At 47.5% G+C, this 15,457-nt stretch overlaps 1 protein-coding gene across 2 annotated transcripts in view; it reads right to left on the reverse strand.

Moving 5' to 3' along the window:
- The window catches only part of LOC142501593 (solute carrier family 12 member 2-like), a 155,114-nt gene that overhangs the window by 44,174 nt on the left and 95,483 nt on the right, over nucleotides 1-15,457 (reverse strand). For both annotated transcript variants that reach the window (XM_075611663.1, XM_075611662.1), the window contains one exon: nucleotides 6,532-6,633. In XM_075611663.1, the coding sequence (XP_075467778.1) occupies nucleotides 6,532-6,633 (102 nt within the window). The remainder of the gene's footprint in view (nucleotides 1-6,531; nucleotides 6,634-15,457) is intronic.

Consider the following 15,457-nt stretch of genomic DNA (forward strand, 5'->3'; position numbering starts at 1 on the left):
CAATCTTTTATAAAAATTTAAAAAAAGAGTTGGTTATGAAGGTCTCAAGAAACAAAAACGCACAATTGTAAAGATATGCTATTCGGTATATATGCAGACCTTTGATTGCATTCTCTTCAAAAAAAGAAAAAGAGCATTGATGCCATTAACGGGTTCTTTAAGGAACAAAAAAATGAAATTGCATTCAGATGGGGCTTCCCTTTTCAACTTTCCGTCCAACTTGCAAGGGAAAAGAATGCAACTTCTTAAGCCTGAAGGTCTTGAAATTTTGAAACAACTCAAACCTTCCAAACAAGCAATAGTCTGTGATGATTCTTCAACTCCCGATACAGGAGAAAGTCAGTAGCATTTACCTAAATGACCAGAAAGCATGATTAAGATGAAAGCAAAAAAAATCTCTGATCCATTTAATTGAACCTACGTGACGGTCTCTTAATGTTCCAGAGAAATACAGGTTTTGGGTTTTCAATGTTTATATAAGATTGTAACATAGACACCTCACTGTTGGGTCAGTAAGGGACTCACACCAATTAATTCTCAGGACAGGGTCGTTTATGCAGGTATAGAAGGGAAACAGCTTCGCAGACATTTAGAGCACAAGTAGTACATCAAGCTTGTTTCAGTCCGTACTATATCTATGGAGGCAAGTCGTCCTCCATCCCAGGTACTGTACATCCTCTGGGATGTGGCTTCTTTCTGGCTCCTTTTCTCGCAGGGTGTGGAGTCCTGCAGTTCCCAGGAAAATTCCTGTGGGCAGCGTGAGCCTTTAACTTGATTACAGGGGGTGAAGCCCTGGATTTCCCAGGAATATCCTCTGGGCAACTTATTTTTGCAGGCTGTGGAGTCCTGCAGTCCCCCAAACAACTCTGGGCAACTTGAATCCTTCAGCCCTCTCAGATTCAGGAAGCATGGGTCTCTATCAGCTTGGAGCTTAGTGCTGAGTACAAGTCCCAGCTGGTTACAGGCAAATCCCCTGTGGTCCAGCTCTCCTGCTGGTTCAGGAACAACTGACAAAAGAGTCTGCCTTTTAAACCCTGTTGTAATTAGTAATGGACTGGATTATCCTAAGAAAAGGAAATTGGTTACTTCCGAATTTAAGAAGACTGAAGCTGACATTTGTTTCTTACAGGAAACAAATGTAAATATATCTGACCAACATCTGGAGGATAAACATTTTCCCCCAATTTTACTGTCTGCCACCTCAAATATAAATGGTTTAGGCTTTTGCATGAAAAAATATGTACAGTAACATGTAAAATCATACAGCCCACAAAAGATTCACAGGGCAGATACATAATCCTAAAGGGTTTTCTTTAGAACACAGTTTATATTCTTAATCTCCATTTACGTGCCAAACACTAATCAGCAAGCCTTTCTTGTTGAAGTGTTGCCGAATCCCCCTTCATATCCGTCGATAATGGGTGGTGATTTGAATACCTTTGTGGACCCGCTGCTTGACAAATCGTTTCAAAGACTACAACAATGCCCTCCACAAAAGTATCGTGTCTGAAACAATTTATTGAGAAATTAAACCTTGTTGATTCATGGCCCCTTCAACACCCTAATAAGAAAGATTTTACTTTCTTTTCAGCATCGCATGGAACCTATTACAGAATTGATTATATTTTTATTTCTCAAACTATTATGTCTCACGTGTCTTCCTCCACAATAGGATGTATTTTATGGTCAGCTCACGCCCTAATCTCCCTACAAATTCAAGATTTATGAAGATCAAGCTTTGATAAAACTTGGATTTAAATTACTCTGTTACTTGACCCTTTTGTAGTAGACAGGATATCTAAGTCTACTGAGGAATATTTATCTCCTAACGTAGATGGTGAAGCAGGTGAGACCATTTTTTACAGGAGTAATAATTTCAGAAGTCTCTGATAAAAAAGAAGAAGAATTGTTTGAAACCAGTTAACAACTTAAAAGAACAATTGCTTCTTCTGGAAAAAACAAAGTTATAAACTCTCAATGTACCTATAGGAACATTCTTAAAATACGTGGACAAATAAGAGAACTGGAGTCCAGACGATGTTGCCGGACTGGGGGAGAGGGGGGGAGGATCAGTGGGGGGGGGGGAGGCACGACGACAGACGATGTCCTGTCCTGGCGCCGTCCCTTCCCCCACCTCACCTAACATGAGCGGCACTACTTCCGCCCCCTCCCCGTACCCACCCTTCCTTTCCCCTGCTCCCCTTTCTCTTTTTCCTCTTTCATCTCTAACCTATTTCTGTCCTTTCTAAATCTTTTAAAGGGAATTAAAAAAGGGTTGTCAATTATACGCTACAAAATTAAAAATAATAAGTAGGATACTCTATATGTAAGGATGTCGAAGTACAAAAATTAAGGTATTCCTCGTCCATTATAAGTTTTCTGTGCAATGTGAGAAATACTTCACTGTGAAAATTTGATGACCAATGTAATGTGATTAAGAAAAAATTGTTAAACCCTGCAAAAACCAATAAAAAAGATTAAAATAAAAAAAATATGTGGACAAATAAACACTATTCAAATTAATTCAATATACTTTTGTAAGAATTCTGCATGGTCCGTGTCGGATTTTGCACTCCAGTCCTGTTTTTTCTGGAGCTTGACTCACTAGGCCATTTTGGATCCTGGCAACCTTCTATTTAAGACTGCATTTCCTTCAGGAAGTTGCCGAGCACGGTTCCTGTCTCTTTACAGTCCCAGCCGTGTTAGGCTGCGCTTATAGTGCTGGAGACGTAGCAGCAAAACAAATGTATTGCCGCCGTCGCGTGCGATTATAGGAAGTGCGATGTGACGGAGCGACGCATAATTTTGAAGCCGGTAAAATTTGATTTTTCAGAGGCATGTCGCCACATGTGACAGCCTACGAACCAATCAATGGCCAGGTCGCTTGCGACATCGTTGCAAAGTGAAATACATCTTTTGCGGGTTGTGGATTCCCTTGATCTTGACCCTTCACCTCTGTGGCAACCTGACAACTTTACCTCTAAACAGGACTCTGTACCCTGGCTCTCGTCAGTGAATGTAAACCCCTACCGTAGTCCTGTGAATTCACTTCCTGATCTGAGATGAGTACCGTTTTATTTTGTTCGGTCCAAAAAAAATGAATCCTGCTGAGGTAGAGAGGGCTCTTTCTCTCCAAGGACATTTAATCGGAGAACACGAGAAACGTCTCACCCAGCAAAACCAACACTTGACTTTCATAGTCAGCTCTGTTCAGGCCATTGTCACGCGGTTGGACACCCTCCAAGGTGGGTTCTACTCCCACATTGTCCGTACTGGGAGCATCACCCCCTACACCCAGAGAAAAACGGATCCCAGCACCTCTTCATTACGAAGGAGATCCCACTATGTGCAGAGGATTCCTGAATCAATGTTCTATTCAGTTTCAACTCCAGCCCTTCATGTCTTGCACGCACCGACCGAGTCAGGGTAGCATATGTAATCTCTTTACAGTACTTACTGACAAAGCCTTGGCATGGGCTTCTCCCATGTTGGAAAGGGAGTCTCTGCTTATTAATCACTTTCTGTCCTTCCTTACAAGCATTCAAGAGTGTTTGATGCCCCAGGTCGGGTGTCTTTAGCTCTCTCATCGCTTCTTCGTCGTCAGGGAACACGACGGTGGGCCAGTTTGCGATTTAATTCCGTACCCTTGCTGCGGAGACAGGGTGGAACAATGAAGCTCTGGTGACGGCATTTTGGCAGGGGCTTTCCGAGTGTTTAAAGGATGAACTGACCTGTCGGGACACCCCCCGGAACTGGAGGAACTAATCGCTTTCTGTATCAGGATGGATCTCCGGATACTAGAATGGAAAATTGAGCGGGGCCGTACTCCTAGAACCTCTAAACACCTCCTCTTCCGGATGAAGAATACACGCTGTTGGGCAATACGAAATTACCTGAGCAGGAGAAAAGTAGAAGATCCACAGGTCTGTGTTTGTACTATGGACTCAAAGGTCACGTTGCGGAAACTTCCCTAAAAAATCAGGGAAACTCCAGCACCCAGGGAAGTTAGAGGAATATTCTCTGGGTATTTCTACTTTTCCTCCACCATCACAATCTCCATCTGCCATCCTCACTTTCCTAGGGACCAGCTTCCATCACCCGCAACGCTCTGTGGTTTCCGGAGTAGCAGGGAATTTCATAGACCGCGAATTCCTAGTCTTGCCTTCCTGTTCCCCATCAGGAATTTGTCGATGTATTCAACAAGAAACAAGTAATAGGAGTTACCTCCACATCATACCTACTATTATGCCATTGATTTTCTCTCAAGGGCCATTTCTTCTCGAGGTCACACATATCCACTTTCAGAGCCAGAAACCAAGGCTATGCGAGAATACATTTCGGAGAAACTCAGCGGGAGTTTTATATGCAGATCTATTTCTCCCACTGGAGCTGGATTCTTCTTTGTTTCCAACAAGAGCGGATCATTCAGACTTTGTACTGATAACAGAGGTCTAAATAGAGTTACGGTAAAGAACCGTTACCCTGTACCCCTTATCTCCGAACTCTTCAACCGGTTACGCAGAGCTTCTATCTTCACCAAGCTAGATCTTGAAGGGCATACAACCTGATTCGGATCAAGGAAGTTGACTAGTGGAAAATGGTCTTTTATACCCGTGACAGCCATAATGAGTATCTGGTCATTAGAGTTGTGCAATGCCCCGGCATTGTTTCAGAACTTTATTATCAAGATTTTCTGGGATCTACTTGGCCAGTTTCTCATTTTGTATCTGGACGATATCCTTATTTTTTTCCAAATCTTTGTCCGAATATCGGAAACAGGTTAGATTGGTTCTCCAAAGACTTCGGGACCATTCACACTTCGCCAAGCTCAAAAAATGCCAGTTTTAGCAGAAGAAGATTTCCTTCCTTGGTTATTTCATTTCTTCTCTTGGCTTCGAGATGGATCGAACAAAAGTATCGGCAATGCTGGATTGGACCTTAACTGGTAGGTCTCAAACCTACTCAATGGTTTTTTAAATGCCAATTATTACCAGCGATTTATCCGAAACTTCTCCAAAGTAGTCTTGCCCATCACAGCCCTTACCAAGAAGGGGGCAGATCCTACTAAATGGCCTTCTGAGGCTCTACTGGCTTTCGGGAAACTAAAGTCTGCCTTTTCCTCTGCTCCGGTACTAATCCATCCAAATCCTACATAACCCTTCGTGCTAGAGGTAGGTACAGCCAGAGCTGTTCTTTCCCAATGTAGGGAAATCATGGAAAACTCCATCCCTGTGCCTTCTTCTCTAAACAACTCCTCAGCCACGGAGAAGAATTATGACGTCGGCAATCGGGAGCTGCTAGCCATTGAAATGGCCCTCGAGGAATGGAGACACCTACTGCTAGGGACATTTTCTCCTATCGCAATCTTTACGGATCACAAGAACCTAGAAAACATTGAAGGAGCAAGAAGATTCGGGACATGTCAGTCTAGATGGGCACTTTTCGTCACTAGGTTTAATTTTGTGATATCTGTCATCAAAGCGGACACTGTATCAAGGCAATTCTCTCCCGATGGTTCTGAGGAATTAAATCAGGCTGCCATCATTCCTTCTTCGCAAGTCATCCCTTCAATATTTTCGTCTTGAACGGATCTCAGGTCCAGGCAGAAGATCTGAGGTCAAAGTCCACACATTCTTCCAACCGCTTTGTTCCCCCAATTTCGAAGAGAAGTGATACAATGAGGTCACCAATCCAAGATAGTTCATCATCCAGTGGTGTGGAAGAGTTGTTACTTCCTTGAGCGCATCTTTTGGTAGCTGGAGATCCGCAGAGATGTGAAAGAATTTGTGGCAGCCTGCACTGTCTGCGCTCAGACTAAGGAGCCTCAAACACCATGTGGCTTTCTCCAGCCATTACCTATGCTTATCCATCCTTGGACCGATCTATCCATGGATTTTATTGTTGAGCTGCCTCCATCTCGGGGTAGGACTACCATACTGGTAGTGCTCGATCGCTTTACGTGCTACAATATTAATGGTAATAATATTCAATATTCATTGTAGCATAATGTGTTACGTTATACTGTATTTACGAAGTATACAAAATAAATAAAAATACTTCCAGGTGTCTGACTTATATTAAAAAAAAAAGTGTTATCCACTAGGATTTAACCCCTTAAACATCTGTTTGCCGCTTGCCTTGGAATCCCTAAAACACTGCACAATCACGGTGTTCTAGAAGCAGCACAAATTGACAATAATGGTGCATACTGTACGTTCTATAGTTTTTATATCGTCATGTATTGCTAAACAAGCAGTACTGCAGGAATGATCCATAGTTACCCAAATAAAGGGAATGTTTTCTTATTAATTGAATGCAATTCTGGATGATACACTATACATAAAATAGACACCTGCCCTTCCAGCAAAGTAAACAATCTAATAAAGGGCAATCATTCTCACTGATAGAATACAATACAGAAGGAAACTATATAGATAAAATATATACCACCTTCCATTCTCACACTGCATATTGGCTCTTGCCCACCTAGATTACTGTAAGCCTCCCGAGATGTCTGGAAGTGATGCGTACCTGGGGACTTAGCCAATGAAGCATGGAAGCAGGAGAAGTTGATGAGAGCGTAGGAGGCCAGGAAGAAGTTGGAGATGATCGGAGCAATGGTGTTGAGCTCAGCTGAGAAACGTGTGGAAGTTAAAAAAAGACGCCATTAGTGTTACATAGATTACATTACCATATATTTATCCATCTATAGCCAGTGCTCGACAAACCCACTCGCCCACTCGCCAGCTGCGATCTGAAATTGGCTCGTGGCCAGTAACATTTCCCCTGCTCTGCCAGAAAAAAAAAAATCCAATGCTCGGAAAAAAAAATTAAATAAAAAATCCCTCTAGCTGATTGGCTGTGACGCGGGATGGAGCCCGGGTGAGAGAGGGGAGGGGTGTGTGTGTGCATCTGTTGCATCTGTTCCTCCTCTATACTGAATATCCTCCTGTATAATTGTGTCAGCTCCTGCACTGATCCGGTCATGGAGGATTTTGGACAGAAGTTGGAGGTGTGGGGAATGAAATGCAATTTAAATACACTGTTTCTCTTCTCCTCCCCCCCTGCTCCTGCTGCCCGGACAGGGCGGGAGGTAGTAGTGCGGGTATTTTTCCTCCCCCTGCCCGTACGGGTGTTTCTCCTTCCCCCCCTGCTCCCGCTGCCGTCTTCCTGATTGGTGTGACGCGACGACGTGCTGCCAGGAATTTTTATTTCCCCCCACAGCAGCCAGGCTGGGAATTGAACCCGCCCTTCCTTTTCAATTCAGGAAAAGGTATGTATTCTGTTATTCCCTACCTCCAGTGCGTGCGTCCCCCCTTGCGGTCCTTTCTTGTCCCCCCTTGCGGTCCTTTCTTTCCCCCCCCTGCGGTCCTTTCTTGCCCCCCCCGTGCGGCCCCGCTGGCAAGTCCCCTGCGGCCCCCCTGGCGTGTCCTGTGCGGTCCCCTGCGGCCCCCCTGGCGTGTCCTGTGCGGTCCCCTGCGGCCCCCCTGGCGTGTCCCGTGCGGCCACCGGCACGTACACTTAGATTTGTGTGTGAGGGGAGGGGGCGCGAGTTCGGCTTCCTGATCCTCCATCTTTTGGCATATGCCCGCCCGAGCCGGGAGGTGTGTTGGTGATGTTTCTTCCCTCTGGAGTGGGCAATGCAGTCCTTTACCTCCGACGCTCCCTCGCCTGGCGCGGGGGCGAGCGGGATGCCGGCGCGGGAGATGGCAGTGGGGGGTAGCGGGGCAGTGGCTGTCGCGGGGAGGGGAGGGGGGAGCGGGGCAGTGGCGGTCGCGGTTAGCACACGGTGGGTACAGGGGGAGGCGGGGAGCTGCCTGCATCATGTAGTGTGTGTGGGTGTGTAGGACACCCCCCCAGTCAGTCACCCTCCCCTGTCTCAGTCAAGTTACCCTCCCTTTCACAGTCACCCTGTCACCCTCCCCTGTCACAGTTACCCTGTCACCCTCCCCTGTCACTGTCACCCTCCCCTGTCACAGTCAAGTTACCCTCCCTGTCACAGTCACCCTGTCACCCTCCCCTGTCACAGTCAAGTTACCCTCCCTGTCACAGTCACCCTGTCACCCTCCCCTGTCACAGTCACCCTATCACCCTCCCCTGTCACAGTCACCCTGTAACCCTCCCCTGTCAGTCACCCTGTCACCCTCCCCTGTCACAGTCAAGTTACCCTCCCTGTCACAGTCACCCTGTCACCATCCCTGTCACCCTCCCCTGTCACAGTCACCCTGTCACCCTCCCCTGTCACAGTCACCCTATCACCCTCCCCTGTCACAGTCACCCTGTCACTCTCCCCTGTTACAGTCACCCTGTCACCCTCCCGTCAGTCAAGTTACCCTCCCTGTCACAGTCACCCTGTCACCCTCCTCTGTCACAGTCACTTTATCACCATCCCCTGTCACCCTCCCCTGTCACCCTCCCCTTTCACAGTCACCCTGTCACAGTCACCCTCCCCTGTCACCCTCCCCTGTCACAGTCACCCTGTCACAGTCACCCACCCAGTCACAGTCACCCACCCAGTCACAGTCACCCACCCTATCACAGTCACCTACCCAGTCACAGTCACCCACCCAGTCAGTCACCAACCCCGTCACAGTCACCCAATCACCCCGTCACCTCACCCAATCACCCAGTCACCCCGTCACCTCACCCAATCACCCAGTCACCCCACCCAATCACCCTGTCACACTACTCAATCACCCCGTCACCCCACCCAATCACCTCGTCACCCCACCCAATCACCCCCTCTCTCTGCCTCTCGCCCTCTCTGCCTCTCACCCTCTCTCTGTGTCTCTCACCCTATCTGTCTCTCACCCTCTCTCTGTCTGTCACCCTCTCTCTGTGTCTCTCACCCTCTCTCTGTCTCTCACCCTCTCTCTGTGTCTCTCACCCTCTCTGCCTCTCTCTGTGTCTCTCACCCTCTCTCTGTGTCTCTCACCCTCTCTCTGTGTCTCTCACCCTCTCTCTGTGTCTCTCACCCTCTCTATGTGTCTCTCACCCTCTTTTGTGTCTCTCTCCCTCTCTCTGTATCTCTCACCCTCTCTGCCTCTCTGTCTCTCACCCTCTCTCTGTGTCTCTCACCCTCTCTCTGTGTCTCTCACCCTCTCTCTGTCTCTCACCCACACTCTGTGTCTCTCACCCACACTCTGTGTCTCTCACCCACACTCTGTGTCTCTCACGCACACTCTGTCTGTCTGACACTCTCACCCACACTGTGTCTGTCTGACACTCTCTCATCCACACTCTGTCTGTCTGACACTCTGGATCTGGATCTCTTATTTATCTATATATCTTAACTGCCCTACACTACCCCGAAATAACCTATACTGCTTTCTTACAGATCTGACTCAAGCTTCACACGGAAGACATCGGAATCCCCCTAACCCAGAAGACAGGTAGGGAACACATCCCCTCCAATGTATAACATTGCGGGAATGAGGGTACCTGGACATTGAGGGACTGCGGATCAGGTAAGATCCCAGGCGGGATTGCTGCTTTAGATATTGTGAAGCGGGGACGTCCAGACACTGGTTAAGGGGTTCAGGAAACTAGTCATTCACACCTGGCTTTAATTTCTAGATCCGACACACACACACAAACACACACACACACACACACACACACACACACACGCACACACACACGTAACAAGGACTAATTGTAGTATAATGTAATACAATAAATAAACTTATGTCAAAAATGAATGTTGCTCTTACTAGGAATGTATTAAATTTATTTTATTTATATATTTTATTTTAAAGCGGGGCTGGGGGCGGGACTAGGGCGGGGTTGGGGGCGGGACTAGGGGCGGGGTTGGGGGCGGGACTAGTGGCGAGTAGATTTTTTGGTTCGGCGAGTAGATTTTTGGGTGATTTGTCAAGCACTGTCTATAGCTATATATTTATTGTATATATGTGTGCATTATATATACGCATTATATATACGCATATAAATACACAGAATTGACAGAACATGTTCTCCTTTCCAGCGCAGTTCAGATACAGAATCCAGGGTGAGTTGCTGTGCAGTTTTCCTACTTCTTATTTCACTCCTGTTGAACTCCCTATTAAACTCCACATTGCGTGCCTTTAAAAAGGGGCCACTTTAAGGAAAGCCTCTTTAAAAGGTAGGATGCTGCCCCTACTCCCCTAGTCTGTCCCTAGCTACATATGTCTACAACGTCACCTCACTCAATTAAGTTCTGCACAGACACAGCTCAATGAACACATGTGAGGCACAAAAGATAAATGTAATTTGTAATCAAACAGTTCTCATACCTATATGTCAGAAGTTGAAATTACTAATATATGCAATTACTATATGCTGTCAAAACCTTTAGACCCTATTTGATCATCGGCTTTCTTTTATATTTAGAACAACTTATTATCTCTATGACATAGATTAACACACATTCCCAGCTAGCTCAAACTCCCACACCCACCACATGATGACTATATATTTATGTCAACCAGAGAGCTACTGAGCGTGGCAATTGCATACAACAAGAGACAGGGGGTGCCTAATGCTACATCCCATTGACAAAACATATATGATGAAAAAAATATAAAGTAAAATACTTCAATAATAATAATAATATTAAATACTTGGTTATTTGGTTAACCCTTTGGCCAAAGCGTCATAAGCCTGCATCAAGGTATACATGTTTTGTCAATGGGATGTAGCATTGGGCACCCCCTGTCTCTTGTTGTATCTCTATGACAAGCAAGTTTTTCTCGAACTATGTTAAAGAAATAGGGATGGGGAACAGAAACAAAGAGAGAGGGTGAAGGGGAGGGTACAACGGCACCATTTTTAAATATTATTTTGTTAAAACCATGACAATCAGAAGTCCAGATTGCGAGCAAGGAAGAAAGTATCTAACTGGCAGTGAAAAGTTAAAAGGAAAGTTTAAAAAAAAAGAAGAAAAAAGAAGAAATCTGAAAAACAACAACATTCTTGAAAAGATTAAAGAAAAATAATAATTCGGAACCTGTTCTGCAAGAAGATGTTGTTTATCAAGAAATTCCAATTCAGCAAAAGGTTGCTCACCAGGAAAAAGAAAATGTACAGTACCAACTGAAATTTGTGAACCAGAGGGAGGTCACAGATGTTTCACAAAGTAATACAGCGTCTGAAGACTAAATAATACTGACTGAACCGAACCGTGATTAAAGAAAATGTACTATGGTTTGAAGATGAAGATTCTGGTTCATGGCCTCATCATATAACAGATTAGATTAGGATTCGTATAGTTAAACATGGGCCTGTCCAAATATTTTTTTCTTAATTTTGCTGATGAAACCAATAGAAATAGATGTTTCGCTACTACTTTCATGGTATAGATCAGGGCTGCACAACACACGGCCCGCGGGCCGCATGCGGCCCGCCTGGCCTCTCTGTGCGGCCCTCGATGAGATTTAAAAAAAAAAAAAAAAAAAACTTTGAAAAAAAAAAATGGCGCCGATTCCCTGCGGTCCCGGCGCGCATGCGCTAGGCCCGCTCCGCCCCCCCCCTTCCCTGCTCCCAACGTGGGGTGGAAGGGCATGCAACTCTCAGCTCCTCTGCGGGCCCGATTCCCCGACCCCCCTGCTCCCAACGTGGTGCGGAAGGGGAAGCAACATGCAGCTCCTCTGCGGGCCCACTCCCCCCCCCCCTTCTTCCCCCCTCCTCTCCCTCCCCACTCCTCTCCCTCCCCACTCCTCTCCTTCCCTGGTAGACCCTCGTGGCCGCATGCTGTCTGTGCCCTCTAGGAGCGCGCACCAGCAAACGCGTGCGCTTCCTGTAACCCCCCTAACCCCCCTTCCCGGCTCCAGCAGGGGAATGCGCTCCACCAGTCCCGCGACCCGGAACTTCAGGGTCTGTTAGTAGAGCGCGGTTCCCCCTGCTTCACCTGCCATCGCCGCCATCCACCACCTCCTCTCCTCCTTTTGCCACCGTCGGCGGCAACAGAGTCTGCTACCGCCGCCAACATCATCTGGTAGGCATGGGGGATGCTGCCTTGGGGGGGGGATGCTGCCTTGGGGGGGGGGGATGCTGCCTTGGGGGGGGGATGCTGCCTTGGGGTGGGGATGCTGACTTGGGGTGGGGATGCTGCCTTGGGGTGGGGGATGCTGACTTGGGGTGGGGGATGCTGACTTGGGGGGGGGGGATGCTGACTTGGGGGGGGGGGATGCTGACTTGGGGGGGGGGGGATGCTGCCTTGGGGGGTGGGGATGCTGCCTTGGGGTGGGGGATGCTGCCTTGGGTGGGGGATGCTGCCTTGGGGTGGGGGATGCTGCCTTGGGGTGGGGGATGCTGACTTGGGGTGGGGGATGCTGACTTGGGGTGGGGGGATGCTGTCTTGGGGTGGGGGGGATGCTGACTTGGGGGGGGGATGCTGAGTTGGGGGGGGGAATGCTGACTTGGCGGGGGGGGATGCTGACTTGGCGGGGGGGATGCTGACTTGGCGGGGGGGATGCTGACTAGGGGGGGATATGCTGGTTGCTGACTTGGGGGTGGGATGCTGGCATGGAATGGGCTGGGGGGCTGCCGATATGGGTTGTGGAGCCTGCTGTTATTGGTTGTGGTGCCTGCCGATATGGGTTGTGGGGCAGGGGGGGGGAGAGTGATGGGAGGTGCAGGGGGGGAGAGTGATGAGAGGTGCAGGGGGGGAGAGTGATGGGAGGTGCAGGGGGGAGAGTGATGGGAGATGCAGGGGGGGGGAGAGTGATGGGAGGTGCAGGATGATGATGAGGTGCTGGAGGAGAGACGATGATGATGATGATGATTTTACCCGTGCGGCCCAATTTTTTTTTCCTTGGAGCAGTTCGGCCCTCCGCACTTTACGAGTTGTGCAGGCCTGGTATAGATAAACACATTGAAAATCAATCAATTTTTTGGCAAATGTTTGTTTTTATTAAATTGTCATGTATTTTATTTGGTGGTTGTTTTTTTTAGGTTGCCCATTCATTGCCATTGTAGCCATTCATGACCAAATTTTGGGCATGGCTTACCACAGTCACAATCAATGGGTTTATTGGCAAGTGTAATGTATTGTACTGTTATGTCAATGTTATTTTATTGTGTATTTCTTTTGTTTTACATACAGTACAAATGGGCAAACGTGCTATTAGACATTTTTGTCTACTACTGCTTTTGCCCATTTGTATGTGTGGTGTTGGGGGTTGAAGGGGTGGGATATGACGGTAGTTGCCCCGGGGTGGGTAGCGGGAGAGGGGGGTTAACTCTTTAATGACTATAGCGGTTAATAAGGTAATTAAGGGGTTAGTGGCCAGGAGTTAGTTTCTAAATTGTAATGTTGCTGCCCACGGTAGACGTGGAGGACGGAGATGAGGATAAGGTCGGCCTTCATCCTGGCAGGGGTAATTACAACTTTAATTTACTATATGCTGGCTGGGTAATGTTTTATTTTTAATGGGCAAATGCGTTATTATCCAGATCTGGATAATAGGGATTTTGTCCATTACTGTACTGTATATGTTGGGGGCATGGGGTTTGGGGGTAGAGGGGTTGCCCATTCATTGTCATTGGGATTATCTTCGCTTCCATTGAAGGCATACTGTAGGTAACCACACTGGCAATCAATGGGTGTATTGGATAGTATTGGTTTCTGTATTTTAATGTTTATTGGGGATAGAGGGGGTTGGTGAAGTTGGTATTTAGCCAGTGGTGGGTGTTTAGGCCTACTGGGTGGGTAGCAGGAAGGTTTAACCCCTTAATTACCTCTGATAGCAAAATTCCCAAAATGGGCAAGTAGCCGGCTACATGATCATCGCCTCTATGAAAAGGCCAAATCCGGCGATTTGTTTTAGCTGCAGAGAAAGCTGCACAGAGAGCCGCCCCTCCCTACGCAAATCTCACCAGAGATCGATGTGTTTTAATATTAAAACTAGTGTAGATGAGCAGGGGGTCTCTGGCGCAGAACCGCATTGATTTCAGGTCCGGGACCCCCTGTTTCCCGAGATACAGGCCCCGTTATTCGGAGCCGGAATCTCCTATGCATTTTATTCCCACAGTCACGTGACATGAGACATTTAAATGCACATGAGATACCGGCACTCCATAACAGGGCCTGTATCTTGAGAAGCAGGGGGTCCCCGGACCTCAAATCAATGCGGTTCTGCTCGGGAGACCCTCTGCTCATCTACATTAGTATTAACATTTATATTAAAACAGCTGCTACCCACAATAAACATTAAAAACACAACAACACTAATACCCACCTCCTCTACCCCCACATGATTGATACCAGAGGGGGTCCTCAGGTGGTCTGAAGGCCCTCGGTTTGGTCCCTGCGGGTCCTCGGGTGGTCAATGTGGGTGTCTGGGGGCCCTCGGGTGGTCCCCGCTGGTCTTTGGTACCAATCCTGTGGCAAAAAAAAAACGTGGAGGCCGCTGGTGTCCCGGGGGTCCTCAGGTGGTCCCTGTGGGTGTCTGGGGGCCCTCGGGTGGTCCCTGTGGGTGTCTGGGGGCACTCGGGTGGTCCCCGTGGGTTTTTGGGGGTGCTCGGGTGGTCCCCTCGGCTGACCATTGACTGCTATAGTGGCTTATCATGCCCATATTATATGGGTATGATGTACCACTATGCCAATCAATGGGTAGAGGGTGGGTATAGTGGTCCCGAGGTGGGTGGTTAGGCCTCCCGGGTGGGAAGTAATGGAGGGTGGGTTAACCCCTTTAACCGCTAAGGTGATAAAGGGGTTAGGGGCCATTAGATTGTATTTTTTCTTGTATTCTTTCTGGCATAGGGACATGGACCTGGAGCATGCTGATGAGGATGCCCTTCATGATGGCAGGGGTAAGTAAAAAGTTTTATTTACTTTATTTATGCTGGCTAGCCAATGTTTTATTTTATAATGGGAAAATTATCTATTATCCATATCTGGATAATAGTTATTTTGTCCATTACTGTATGTTTGGGGGGGGGGGGAGGGAGAGGGGCGTGTATTTATTGCAATGTATTCCACATTTTTTTGCCACCCAAGGGCCCCCAGACACCCACGGGGACCACCCGAGGACCCCCAGACACCTGCAGGGACCACCCGAGGGTCTCCAGACCACCTGAGGACCCCCTCTGGTATCAATCATGTGGGGGTAGAGGAGGTGGGTATTAGTGTTGTGTTTTTAATGTTTATTGTGGGTATTGGGGGTGGGTGAAGAGGGTATTTGGCCCTTGGTGGGTGGGTAGCGAAAGGGGTTAACCCCTTAATTGCCTTAGCGGTTATCCGCTAAGTAATGAAGTTGCCTGTAAATGCATTTTTATTGCATGGGGTTCATGCCAGGGGTCTCCGGTGCTGATATCAATGGGCATCAGTCCAATGCATAAAAAAAGCATTTTTCATCAGAAATACAATTTCTGTGACAAAAGACAAAGCAGTTTCACTTAAAATGCATGTGCTTGGCACACACTTTTTTTTTTCTTCCAAGTCTTGTGTTGCCGTCTCTCAGCAGCTTCTCACCAG

Source organism: Ascaphus truei, chromosome 8 (assembly GCF_040206685.1).
Source record: "Ascaphus truei isolate aAscTru1 chromosome 8, aAscTru1.hap1, whole genome shotgun sequence".
NCBI lineage: Eukaryota > Metazoa > Chordata > Amphibia > Anura > Ascaphidae > Ascaphus > Ascaphus truei.